The sequence below is a fragment of the Caloenas nicobarica genome, chromosome 7, assembly GCF_036013445.1.
Source record: "Caloenas nicobarica isolate bCalNic1 chromosome 7, bCalNic1.hap1, whole genome shotgun sequence".
Lineage (NCBI taxonomy): Eukaryota > Metazoa > Chordata > Aves > Columbiformes > Columbidae > Caloenas > Caloenas nicobarica.
This window is the reverse complement of record NC_088251.1, coordinates 19,995,976-20,009,980: the sequence shown is the minus strand read 5'-3', so window position 1 is coordinate 20,009,980 and position 14,005 is coordinate 19,995,976. Positions and strand designations below refer to the sequence as shown.

At 36.4% G+C, this 14,005-nt stretch overlaps 1 protein-coding gene across 3 annotated transcripts in view; it reads right to left on the bottom strand.

Moving 5' to 3' along the window:
• The window catches only part of KIF20B (kinesin family member 20B), a 40,849-nt gene that overhangs the window by 20,786 nt on the left and 6,058 nt on the right, over positions 1-14,005 (bottom strand). For all 3 annotated transcript variants that reach the window (XM_065639230.1, XM_065639233.1, XM_065639232.1), the window contains exons 7-19: positions 12,825-12,873; positions 11,967-12,161; positions 10,406-10,517; positions 9,878-9,949; positions 9,242-9,388; positions 7,274-7,436; positions 5,984-6,232; positions 5,044-5,183; positions 4,292-4,442; positions 3,093-3,360; positions 2,753-2,814; positions 2,458-2,577; positions 790-955 (exon numbers count right to left, since the gene is read on the bottom strand). In XM_065639230.1, the coding sequence (XP_065495302.1) occupies positions 790-955; positions 2,458-2,577; positions 2,753-2,814; positions 3,093-3,360; positions 4,292-4,442; positions 5,044-5,183; positions 5,984-6,232; positions 7,274-7,436; positions 9,242-9,388; positions 9,878-9,949; positions 10,406-10,517; positions 11,967-12,161; positions 12,825-12,873 (1,894 nt within the window). The remainder of the gene's footprint in view (positions 1-789; positions 956-2,457; positions 2,578-2,752; positions 2,815-3,092; positions 3,361-4,291; positions 4,443-5,043; positions 5,184-5,983; positions 6,233-7,273; positions 7,437-9,241; positions 9,389-9,877; positions 9,950-10,405; positions 10,518-11,966; positions 12,162-12,824; positions 12,874-14,005) is intronic.

Here is a 14,005-nt window from a genome sequence, read left to right as displayed (position 1 = left end):
CCTAGCTGTGCGCTGAAGTCAAGTCAGTCCCATATAGCTCAATCTCAGTGATTAATGGACTCTAATGAAATGGATAACATAAGTAGTTGTGTCCTTTTAAGTTTCACCCTTATCTTTGGATGTCTTCAACTGCAGCTTGTTTATTCACCTATTCTAAGACTGGTAAGCTCACAGATAAAGCAAGGAAAACAAAAAGACTGGAAGTGCAAACGAGAGAGCCGCACATATATGCCACCTTTGGACTTAAAATAATTTTACTTCTATTTAAATGGAAAGCTTTTCTCCTTTGCCAGCACTGCCACCTTGACCAGAGCTAGTGTGTTCACAGCATGCATACAGAAGGGAAGTCCAAGTTTCACAGCACATACTGTGTGACTGAACAATCAGTAAGTTATTAACGCTGTTAACACCTGCTTAGACAATTTTTAGAAACTGGATCAGGAGACACTGCTTTCCCAGAAGTCCAGCAACAGCAAGTTTAGTACAAAAAGAACAGTTAAGACATTGCTTAAGAACTACAGCTGAGTCCGCAAGTACATTAACAGGTGAGAAAAAGCAGCAGAAAGGAAAGAGTCCAAAAACTTTTATTTTAAGCATTTAGGAGGGAACAGTATAGGACCTTCTGCAAAACAGATGATATTTACATAAGTTACTTCCATTTACAGTTTAACATAGTGGATTTTCTCCCCATACCATAATGTTTACGCTTCACAGCTTTTTGCTTTTGTTCTGGAATAGTAATCAAGTTTTTTTGGTAGACCCCCTGTTGAGGGATGGTAGAAATTGTACCTTTCTTTGTAGGTGGTTCTTCTTCCACAGTAGTCTTATTTTCAAAGCAACGTTTTCTTCCCACTTCCAATACAGTTTTGTCACAATCCTTGAACTGCCTGCTTTCGGTCACTTTGTTATAGTTCTTTTCTGCCAATTTTCTTTTAATGGTAGTTACAGTGTTGTCCTGTGTTAAAATAAGATGAATTACTTTGAAGTTTTACAAAGTGAGCACTTAAAAGGCTTAGTAACCTTTTATATGCAAATACTTTTACAAAATTATCTGGGTAATACATATAGGGGTTGTCAGAGGAACAAGTCAGTTACTTAAATCAAAAGCAGGTACACCTTCAGATATTAATAAGCACAATGCTTTGCACTGTACAGAAAGCAGAGCAAGAGAGTAAACTAAAAAAAATGCAAGACTTCATGTAAGAGGAGTTTGTTTACCAACTGAAAACAATTTCCAGTGTCAAAAGAGTTTATGAAATTCCCGATTTGTTCAAAGGGCAAATGGTCAGCACTACACATTTGTCACTTTCTTGTCATCATTGGTAGAGTTGGTAGTTTTAACCACCTTCGGCAAAGCCACATATCATTTTTATTATGACAGGTCTAATGCAATTTGAAAGCCTAGTCAGTTCTGTCATACATACTTTAGGCTATATATTTCACTAAGAACAAAGTGTCTTTAGTTGCAGGATGAAACAACTGGCAAGCCATGCTGTTTGCCAAGGACCAATTTCTCATCTTTCAGTAAATCATTAGAAAAAATTTATAAAGCAGATTTGAGGCTCATGGTCATGTTTTAAGTTTCATGACACGCAATCCCATAGAAACACAGGACAGAGTTGTAGCCTTGCCCTTGGAAGAAGTAGTAATAGGAAGCAGTCATCACAACTCTTATCACTCTCAAAGCACTCATACTATTGAAAAGCTAAGTTGCTCTGGGGGCCAAAACCTTACATTTACAGTAGAAGAGAGAAATGGATCAGAGTGCAGACTAAGTTTCTTTTAAAATGTTATCAGAACTACTTCATGTTACTGGACATCAGGCTCAAAAAAAACCCTTACCTACTTTTTTTTTTAACCCATATACATTTAGCCAGACTAGTCTTCTGGCATTCAGCAGCTACCAGCAGACTAATAAGTTGCAAGCTTTATTAATCACATCCTCTTAGTTCAAACTCTACTCAATATATTCATATTATTGCTCTTCCTTTGAAAGTGTTTGTGCATAGTGGTGGTGGGTAGAACACCCTGATTTTTGTTGCCAATTTATGCACTGCCCTCATATTAACTTCTAACTTCAATTAAATTTGACTGTTTACTGCAGCAGAACCTCCTTCCCTCCAGGCAAAAATAAAGAGACAGTGACATAATCCCTCTATTCCAACTGCTTAAATCCTTCCAGTTTGAGGTTGGTTGGTTTTCTCTAGAATGGCTCTGCAGTTTCATCTACAATCCACCACTAATAACTCCAGATCACTGGTTCCAAAAGTCCCATTTTTCACAAACATTCCCCCTCACATTTTACTCTAACTTTAGTTTCAGTACCAACCTCACCTGCTACCATTTCAAGCAAATAGCAGTTACTTACAGAAACTTTCAACTTTCCAAATAGTTAGGTCCATTATAAGCATATATTTAAGGTTTTGTATAAAGAAACTTGAGATGTTTAAGACTTACATAGTCTTTTATTGTTTCTTCTAAATGAGATATCAAATCTTGTAGTCTTGTAATAACATCCTCTTTTTGCTCCACAATGTTCATTAGTTCTTGAATCCTTTTATTCTGTGTATTCATTTTCTTGGAAAATAAAGTAGTTCGGTCAGTGTTAAGCTATATCATGCATTTAGAAGCACGATCAGTTAAGCTATACTTGATATAAAGAATTGCTGTAAGTGTACTATAGTATCATTTTAAGCTACTTGAATTTTGTATTAAAGCAAGTAATTCTGCACAAGTTTTTCCTTAAAGTTACCTCAGTTGCTTCTTTAAGCTGGTCAGCAGACTCATCCAATTTAATCATTTGCATTTCAAAGTCTGTAATATGAAAAGAAGCCTGCATCAAACAAACAGCCATAGTTCACTCACTAATCCATTTTTCCAGATCTTCTGGTATCTCATAGAATCATTCCAGTTGGAAGAGACCCTTGGGATCATTGAGTCCAACCATAACCTACCTCCAGCACTAAACAATGTCCCATAGCTTTTAAATAAATTGATGTATTTTCATGTTGACTTCTACTTATTATTTCTATTTTACAGCAGTCAGTCATTTCTTTTTTCTGCCTTTCACATCACGCTTACACCCAGCTCACCTTTGGTTTTCTGAGTCAGCTCTTCTTTAGTTTTGAATAGTTCATTGGTTTTCTTTGTCAGCTCTTCTTTGGTCTTAGTTAGTTCAGTGGTAGTTTTTCCCAGTTGTTTCTCAAGCCAACCTATAGTCTTCTGCGGCTCCTCTAGGGACACAATGTATCTGTGTGCTTCTTCTGCCTGCTTTTTGATATCGGTGACATCATTGTGCAGAGAATCAATAATGCCTTCAAGACCAATGTAGGTGCCTGGCCCTATGCTATGTCCTTCATCCTGAAAGATAATTTATATCCATTTAGAAATAGCAAATTATTACACAATAGTCATTATTTCTACAGAAAAATTGGAAGACCATGAGTTCAAACAAGTACAGTTAATTCTGGCTTCAAAGTCATCTTGTAGGTTCATATGCAATTTGATCACTAACTTGTCTACCTTCACACACGAGTCTCCAGTATCAACAGCTGTTTTATTTTTATAGCATTTAATAACCCACCACATTCCCTTTTATATTACTTCAAAAGCATTACCAAATTTATTTTAAAAGCTAGTATTTTTTTACCCAATTAGAACACTGAATGAACATGGCAAGTGAACAATTTTAGAAGGAATATATCTGAAATTTTCATGTATCTGTAAAAGTTTGTGAGGTGAAGTAAGTTTGTGGTAACTTGTCAAATTAAGTTGTAAACAAAACAATGACTTCATATCTTTCACCTTTGTTTTTTAAAAACAAAGGTTTCCACACTCATAAGAGCTGGCCTCAATTTAAGAGTCTAGATATGGCTCAAGTGTATACGCAATCCTCATTGCTTCAATTGTAGTTTCAGTAGTCTTAAGAACGAAAAAGTCTCTAGGACCACTACAGTACAGTCCATATATGAGGCCTAAGGAGGCAGTTTCAAATACTTTAAATAGACATTTAATGCAATAGAATTTATACCATAATGGCAGCTTTTCCCCTAGTTTCTTTGAATATAGTAATTTTCACTTCATGTTGCAGAAGTGCAGAAAACCCCAAAGATTCCTAAATGTATACCCAAGGTTCAGCAACTACTCCTATTAAATATGATAAACACATCTTGCTGTGGACATAGTTACATAGCTTCCAATTCCTTGAAGCCATCCTTCTAATCCTCGAGACATACCATCACCATAACAGGTAGTCAATAAAAGGAATGTTATCAGGGGCAGATAAAAATACCAGAGGTCCAGCTTGTTCACTGCAAGGCTGATCCTTTAATTTATTTTCTTCATCTGTATTTTTAGCATAACCATTTACAAGTTCCTTGAAGATTTCCAGGCGCCTTTCAGAATTTTCTTCAAGGAGTTCTCGCTCATGAGAAAGGCACTCTCTATAGTAGGAAAAATAAGTCAGCAACAAGCTAGCCAGCATGAGCTGCTAAGAAGTTATTAGTACAGTTGCCTATAAACAAATACTTTTTTAAAAAATGTTATTTTGGCATGATAGAACAACACACAGAACAATGTTGCTACACCAAACCAGAAGTATACTCCCCCCGCCATTCACTCCTCTGAAGAACGAGGGGAACACATATATACACAAATTATGGACAGCGCTTAACTACAAGCATTTTTTCTAAGCTTCTTGAGCCAGAACACCTGTTTGGAATATCACTGCAGTAACTAAAGAACGTGCAAGTGTACTTTCTGTAGACATCCTATCAAAGCTCTTCTCTTAGGCAGAACTCTGCAGGAACAAACACTGTTTACAGATTCCATGTACACCCCTACCTACCCCCCAAAAACCAAGGCCTTTTCCTACACAGTATTTTTCCTGAAGTCATAGTCCAAACGAATTGATCTATTAACAAAGGCAATAAGTCTAGCAGAAGAATGTGGTCTCTTACAGCCAAGAGACAGATTTAAGAAATAAGTTAATTTACTTTGATTTTTTTAAACCAGTAACTTTAAAACCACTTAAAGCTAACTTACTCGAAATCTGTTTCCCGCTTAGCAAAATATTGGGTAAATTCTTGTGTCACTTCTTCACGAATTTTTAGTTCCAGCAGTATCTTATTCTTCTTTTCAGTAATAAGTTTGTTCTTCAGCTCTTCTAGGAGACTTAGCAGTGCCTAGAATTACCATTAGTATTAAGTTTTTCATAAAGAAATAGTTTCCCAGAAGTGAGGTTTTTTCCCATTCCTCGGACACTACAATAACACTTCCAGCTTGCAAGAGTTCTTCCAGTTCTTTTATTAGTTTATTCATAAACAGGAGGATTTATGAGTAGATTGAAATATCTGTTTGGTACTAACACAGCAATTTATAAGTTTGCACAGAGCAGGCATTTGCAAAGAATATTAAGTTTTATTACAAGAATTCTTGAAGTTGCCTTAAAAAAGCAGGCTTAAGCTCCACAGGATTTGGCTCTTTTTTCCCAGATGCTCATTTCTGGGCAGTATTAATGAAACTTCCACAAAACAGTCTCTAGTCCTCTGTTCCCTCTTCCTTGTCTTCTCTAGAAGTAACTAAAATTGCTGTTCCTTGAAGAACTGTTCTCAGAGTTCTCTCGTGCATGGAATACAAAGGAACAGCCTTCTGTATTGCTAAAAACCAGGTAATACTTGCTGTGCATTGACCACAGGTTACCAAAAGGAGAGAAACCCAAATCTGCGATTCTTACTGTTCTGTCTGTATTTAGACACTTGTTTCAGAGTTTTTCCACAATAGGCACTTAGTCATAAGTAATCCCACTTTCAGTTCTTAACACTGGATTTAGGCAGAATGAGGGTGATCAGAAAAAAAAAAACACACACAAACCACCACACACACATCCCCCCACACACAGAAAATAGTTGAGATGAGAGAAACTAGAACACCTTGCTTCAAAACCCCATGCTACACTAATTCTTAAAGTAGTCTTGGCACATACCATATAGTCTTGTTTTCCAATAAGAACTTTTTCTTCGTCTGTCTGCACTGCTTCTTCTCTTGACATATTATGTTGTTCTTCCATCTCATCATCAGCTTCAATCACATCTTCTAAGCTTCTGTCCCATAAGACAGTAGCTCTTTTCCTTGGGACCAGCATTTTAGTGTCACTAAGTAGCGATGATTCTCTTGCTGATTTCTGTCCAAATGACTGATCTTGAGGAAGAATAGATGTGTCCATAACTAAAACCTACCCAGAAAATAAAGAATATCAGTATTTTTTATACCTCTACTGGTACTTCCAAGAGATACCTGTTGCACTTTCCTGTAGGTCTCCTCAGCGTAGTATTCCCACAGCCACCTATCCTCTCTGAACAGAGTCACTATTTAGAACAATTTCCAGCTAGAGAACAAAGTCACTTTATAGTCTAGCCCTTCTTTTGATCCCAGGAACACCAACTTTCACTAGCTTGACAATCTACAAGAGGGTCGCCACATCATGCACTGACAAATTTCTCTATTTCTTATACTTTGAGTTTCTAGTTGGGTTACACAAGTGTCATCCTACAAGTTCTATTTCTTGAACATCTGAATCACCCTTACACTCTACTACTTTTGGTGTTGTACTTAACCTGCTGAGATGATCCCACACTGTAAAGGGCCTGGGTCTCTTGTCTTTTGAACATATTTTACTGTCAACAGGAGTTTCCCAAGGCTTCCATTAAGGCTACAGCACTGATCCTCAATACTTTCATCTTCCAGCCTTGACAGGGTTATATCACTGTACTTTTAGTCATTCTACTTCACCTCCACATTCCCAGTAAAGCCATAGAGATGACCTTTCAAACTCTTTGGTGCTTAACCTATTTTTGTCAATATTTCAGGTGAGCAATACTCCAAATTAAGATAGCAGTAGTTTATTGGACAGCTAGAACTGCTCCTGGATGCGAGCATGTTATGAGCAAAGAGGAAAAATCTACCTAGATCTTGAGAAATTTCTTCCAAACATAGCAAGTGTCTTGTTAGGCTAGACATTTTATAGGAACTATGGATTTTCAGTAGGAGATGCTCCCACTCCCACTCCCGCAGTCCAAAGAAAAGAGTCAATCTACTAAAGCCTTTTTAAAAGCTTTACAATGAAATAAAGCCTGACTAGGGAGTAACTAGTAAATATTATTGCAACAAGACAGAAAATCCAGTAACTAAATTCATATTCTTAGAAGTGAGAGAACCTGCTCTTCAAATGCAGTTCAGAAGTACTGATCAACAACATAAACTACACCACACTTACTTTTTGTGCAATCGCCGAGAACTTTAGCACATTGAGTGTTTCATCATATGCTGAAGCACATTGGCTTATGTTTACTATCATGTATACCTTCCCCTTTCCACTGAAGAATCCTTGAAGGAAATGAGTTAACTTACTTTCCCGAAAGGATATGTGCTGCTGCAACCTTTAAAGACAAAAGAGGAGATGACCAGAAGTTTGATCGTTTCCAGTTAATAAGAGAAACCCAGCCTGAAGAGTTAGAAATATTTATAAAAGCAGTAGTCTTTAAATGAATTAAAGTTGTTTTGGACTAAACACAGCTGTTTGTGAAGAGATTGCATGGTTGTTGTGACTGCTGCTGCTTTAGCATTATGTCTGATAGAGGATAGCAATATCAGTGAGAGCACTTAGACCAAAAGCCCATTCAACAGTTAGCCTAGGTCACATAGCCTTATGCTACACCAAATTATATCCCACCTCTCTCTTCCTTTCCATATTCATGAAAAGGACATATCTAGTTCTAGGCATGCAGTATCCAACATTACCAGAGATCTCTCTCACTCAGTATATCCTGCCTCTGAGAATGGACAACAGCAAGCGCCTAAGCAAGATGAGTGTACACCAAACACATGGAAATACTTTTCACAACTGTTTCCCTAATTTCCCAGCAGTTTGGCATTTCCTAAATCAGACGTTGTGCCCTTGAATTTAACAGCCATTGATTTAGGTTTTGATGCTTATAGGAAATTTTATGAGAATCCATAAAACATGACTAACCACACACTTGCCACTGAATAGGTCACCTGCATTTCAGACACATGACAGCTATTCAGTTATATGGAAATGCTACAGAACTCAGCAAGATTCCTGCCAGAATACATATATGGCTCATAAGTAGCTTTGCTGCAGGACTGATAAACAAGAATCATTTTAAGAAAGTTACTGCTTCCTATTCAACTTGCAAAGGGCATCTATTAACACTTCAAGAGATCATGCTTTAGAACGTTTTTTCTATATTGTTAAAATTCCAAATTATTAGGATCAGAAAAAGACATTGTGAATAGATTAACAGTCCTCTAAGCAGCTGCTAGTTTTAATATGGCCTTTCTATCTGTAAAGAATAGGAAGATAAAACGACTGAAAATTCACAAAACATAGGTTGAATCAGGAACACAAACTAGCAAAGCTTCATCTTAAGTTGTGATAGACTTTGAATAGGCTGTCAGGATCAGTGTTACATGGTAAGTGAATTTGGCAAAGCACATCTTGGCATGTCGATCAGCAGACAGAGTTCATTTAACTTCTGGGACAGAAATAGATGAGAATTCAAATGAGAACCTGTGGAGAAAGCAGTTCCTGGACAGCTACATCCAGCTGTGGCTACATATTGTAGTGGTTTTAGACAGCTAACTTTTCATATTATTTCACTCTTACTCAGATACTTGAACTAGGGTATAAATAGTGGGAAGACTTGCTTTTGTATGTGGTTAGCTAGATCAGGAGGAGAGTTGTTAAAGTTGGGTCAAGATTTAGAAAACAGCAAATTTTATCAAAGAGCACACAGTTATGATAGCACAGCAATAGCCTCCTGGTGAAAAATGTTACATTAGAATGAAAATTGAGTTAGTTCACAAAGGTGTAATAAAAGGCTGAAAATTTGACCCTTACTATGACACTAGTAAGAGTGGGGTTTTGAACTTATTCCAAAGTTTGTTTGAAAAACTGAGCTCAGAAGAAGAAAGTTCATTTGCTAGCATCTATAATAGCATGTTTAAAGGATGTTAGAGTTTGATTGATTTAAAGAGCAAAACAAAGAAAATTTAATATAACTTTGGTATAACAAGACTTTACACTACAGAATTTACAAGTCTATACATCTTTCCTACCAAAAACTTAGCGTTAGTGTTGTATATTTTAAACAATAACTTTTAAACATTGTAGGCAATACCTAAAAACTACAACCAGTTTGCAATTCATAAAAGAACTTACTTGGCCTGTTGACAGCTCTTGAGTGCGTTAATACACTTGCGGAGAATCAGAAGAGAGGTGTTTATATTTCCACTCTCTTTCAATCTGTCACCTTCATTGCGGGTCTTGGTATATCTTTCCGAACCAGCAAGATCACACATTGACAGTCTGAAAGCAGGTAAGGAAAATTCTCTTTATTTACCTTAGAACACACACAAGTTATTCACTTTTTAAAACGATCACTTTTCTTAGAGGAAGCATTTCTTGGTCTTCATCTGCATGAACCCTTTCACCCTTTTCAGTGTTGTCTCCCCAATCAAATTGCACACTACTTCCTGCCAAACCCTTCCTCACACGCTTCCTAATTTTCCTCCCTGTTCTCTCCCTTTTTGAGGACTTAGGTGAGTTCACAATCATAGCAGGCTAGCAGAACTCTGTGCTGACCAGAGGGGACAAGATACAAAACAGTGTTGCAACCTGATGGCTTGAGGTAGATGGCCAAGTATTGTATGAGTGTAGAACATGGGGAAACCACCACATGTGCATGAGGCTCTGCCAGAGAGCACTGGGTTACATAGTGCAGTACTAATACACCAACATGCAAGATAATTGACAACTTCATCACAAAAGAATAGAGTGGCTCTGCTCTGAACTTACTCATTGACTCGGGTCACTCGTGGTACTCCTGAATCTTCAATTTTCAGTATCTTAACTGTGAATATGCTGTGACTAAAAGGAGAGATTTTAAAATCAGCAAAGTAGTAATAAAGTAGACCAATACTTTCATAATATTTTTAGCCTCCGCAACATCTGTTCAAAACATTGTTGAACCTGTCAACATATCTAAGCATATACTCTATCAGAAACAAGCTTTTAAAGGTATATTTATGTAGCACTTTTGCTTATTTCCTCAGGCATTTAAATAGAATAAAGATAAGTGCATCTGCTTGAAGAAGAGATTTGATAAAACGTTGTTAGCTTTTATACATGTTCATCTTATTGAAGGACTTAATCCTTTTGGTTTAAAACATTGGGACACAACTGCTACAAAATGCCAAAACTGAAACGTAATTATCTAGACCTTGTTAAGGCCTCTTGTCCTCCTAAAGGCCACAAGACGTATTTTAGTTCCTCCTTCCCCACACATATCATTCTACGCCCAATGTTACTCAAATTGTTTCTCACCTTCTGCTGGAGGAAGTGTTTAGTTTTGTGCTTGCAGTACTCTGGTGTTTCAATCCCAGTTCTAGAAGTTTAAATGCTTCTTTAGAATCACAAATCTGAACCCACTGCAGATCTTTAGGAAGAACAAACATGATAATCTTGTAAATATCATTATCAAAAAGTAAGAAGGTATTAGGGGATAATGTATGCACACCAAAAATAATACATTTACTCGAGACACACAAATGTTTTACTAAGCCTTCTTCAAACAGAAGTTATATGACGACAACTAAGATCAAGATTCTTCCTTCCCTGGGAAAGGAAGGACAAGTATATTGCATCATTTCATTCTATTAGCACACGAAAATACATTCCATCCAAATTAAGTGAGACACCTTAGCCTAAACACTGAAAAGCCAGAAGGTAGGGTCTACTATGAGTATGAAATCCCTACATTCATAGTCATCAAGGCAGAATTCTACCTGGACGGCTTCTCTGGTTTAGGCTACAATCTTGAGGGAGGGGAAAATATGGACATATTTCAGGGCCATCAACTAAAAGATCAGTGAAGAAAGAATTTTGTCTGCAATATGACAACTATATGTCATCTTGGTATGTACTAGAGTAAATACCTACAATCCTACTAATAGAACTTAAGATGAACATTATGGCCTGTATAACTAGAGGTCACCAAAGTTGTACTAGCAAAAATACTAGTTGTGACCAGGAAAAATCATTAACTGGTATGCCTCAATAACATCAGGAACAGCCTTACATTTCCAAGATTTATTAAAAAAAAGATTATGTTGAAGCATAGTTCAAAGCAGACTATTTCATACTTCACACATTTTCTAGTGTTTGAAGAAATGAAGGAGCTGGGTTTATCATCCAGTTCAGGTTTTTGAATCTATAGCCCGGCATAAGAAAGATAAAAGCAGCAGGACAAACACCTACAAAGAAAGCCTTTAATCTAGAATTGGTGTCTTGATTGTACAAAGAACCTGTAACAAATCAAACGGGTTTCAAATCCTATTTTTTCCACGGCCAGAAACAACAGAACTCAAAACCAACAGTTCGGTGTTTAACTCCCCACCCTCCCCAACCCAAAACAAATTACATCACAGGTTTGATCAAACAAGAGTACTGTAAAATGTAATTTGTAGTCAGACTGAACTTCCTCACATATTCTTTGAAGTCTGTTTCTCTACTTAAAATACTAAAAAAAGAACTGTTGAGCCAATTATAACTATAGTCAAGAATTTCTGGAGTCTCTTTTTTAAGAAAATGGAAAAAATTACTAACAAGTTTATCAATTGTTTTCAATATTTCTCCAATTCAAAGAAATATCAAGGCAGGGGAGTGCATGCAGGCTTTTAAGAGTTATAGTCAAGAATAAAGAACACACACTGTTAAAAGTACAGATACTTCTATGTACGTCGATTGTTGCCTTTCATGCTCAATGTAGACACTTCTAGTGCCACAGTAAATGCAGTTCAGAGTTTTCTAATTTAGAATGAGCCATTATTAGAGAAAGACAATTTTCAAGTTACACGTTTGGCAGTTTGCAATGTACTCTAATCACCTTTTAAATAAGAACATCCCTTAACATCTTGAGCAAGGCGTAGTGTTTTTCTCTTCTTGTCATTTGATGTAGGAATCAGAAGATCATAAAAACATTCATTGTAAATCTCAAAAAATGAAATCCAAACAGAAAACTTAACATAGTTTTTCACAGTCGTGCTAGGTTGTTCCAGGTCATTTAAGAGTTCTTCCAAACCTGCCAAGTACAAAATGTTACAAGTTAATATAGGTCTGGTAAAGTGAATTTAATTTAAAAAATTAACAACCAAAAATTGATATTAGAATAGCTTTCTAAAAAACACACCAGACAAAAAAACCACTGAAATTTCCCCCCTTTTTCTTAAGTATCTGGGAGTCATGTGGTTACCCTACATACTCACAAGAGAGACCTACTCTACCAGGTCCTTTTCCACTTGCAAATTCTATCAAACATGTACAGCTTGGATTATTCAAGTCTCTTCAATATCTTTAGAAGACAGAGAATTAAACTTACAAGTACACTTCATTTTAACTTTTTAAAGCAAACTTATTATTTAGGTAGTTTTTAAATGCTAGAATTAGGTTCATCTGATTCTATATAGGTACTCCAAAAGCCTGTCAGGATACCACTAGGACCCATAGCATAAGTAGTACTACTTTACCTTGCTATAGTTTCATCTCATTTAATGCCTGTTCAGGGATCCTTCTAACCACTTTATCTTTGTGTTTTCTGCCCAGATAACTTGCTCACTATCCAATTCACAAGCATATAAAAATGCCAAGTAGTCATTTTATTATTAACATAGGCCAGAAGTCAGTTATTGACCTTAAGAAAGCATCTTTGCCAGCTTTGATTGCAATTGTTTAATATAAAACATACCCTTAGAATCAACCACTTCTTTGTCGTCAATGCTATTTTGTTGGTCTATCTACAAAAGAGAAGAGAGAATTTAAGATATTTTGTTGACAGTACTCCACCAGGACAGCACCAGTTACTTTTGTAATAGCTCTGTTGTCCTAATACATAGGTTGTCCTACTACATATAGTTGCAATATGCCAATACAAAGATCCCAGCTACACATCATGACTAGTTCAATGCACCTATACACTCCTGTTGGAAGGGCTGTTCTTACCTCGACAGTCATTCCTGACACTTCTATTACATTACACCCTATCACAATATATTGCATTTCAGCTTGCTGAACCAGAAGAAAGCAAGCCACAGAAAAATAGAGTGGTGGGAGCCCATACAGAAACAGTGTGATTTAACAGGATTATTTGTAGGAGTCCAGTAACAGTTTACACATTACTCTTAACCTGTTGAATCCAGAGAGACCAGAGATTTTTATTACTGGTATTTGGTAATTCAGGATTCAATATCTTACAGTTTACTAGGTCAATCCTCAGAAATAGAGTTAAATGTAGAACATCCATTCACTTAAAAAATAAAGTGAGTAAGTAATTGCTTCATGATACAGGCTGTGGAAGCCTTTCACAGTTGAAATAAAGTCTAAGTTTTAGAAAGAGAAGGAAAGATATCTTCTGCTGAGCTCTTAAAAAAAAAAAATGGAGGGGAGGCAACATAAACCCCTACAGCTAAAGCTTATGAGGTTTCATAGACATATAAACATACACTCCATTCTCAGAGCTTTTTTTTAAACTTTATTTTGGGCACAGAACTGCAAAGAAATGCAACTTATCTACCAAAACCAGTATGCTGAAGACAAGAAACATGGATTAAAAAGAAACAAGAAAGAACAGATGTGGTTTGGGCTCTTTTTTTTTTTTTTAATGTTTTGTCACAAGTATATTTCATGTAAAGCTGGAATTCCATGAAGTGATTCCTGAAATTTAAATATTCATGTAATCAAACCTTTTACATTTAAGCTTTACACATGTGAAACACCAACCCAAACTTGTCTCTGTTCAAGTAGATGCAAATTCAGCTCATAAATTTGGTAGCAAAGTTACTGTTGTTACAGCCACAGTTTTTGAAACTAGAGAAGACATATGTGTATACAAAACCAAATGTGATGGAGTTGTCTGAAGTCCATAAAGAC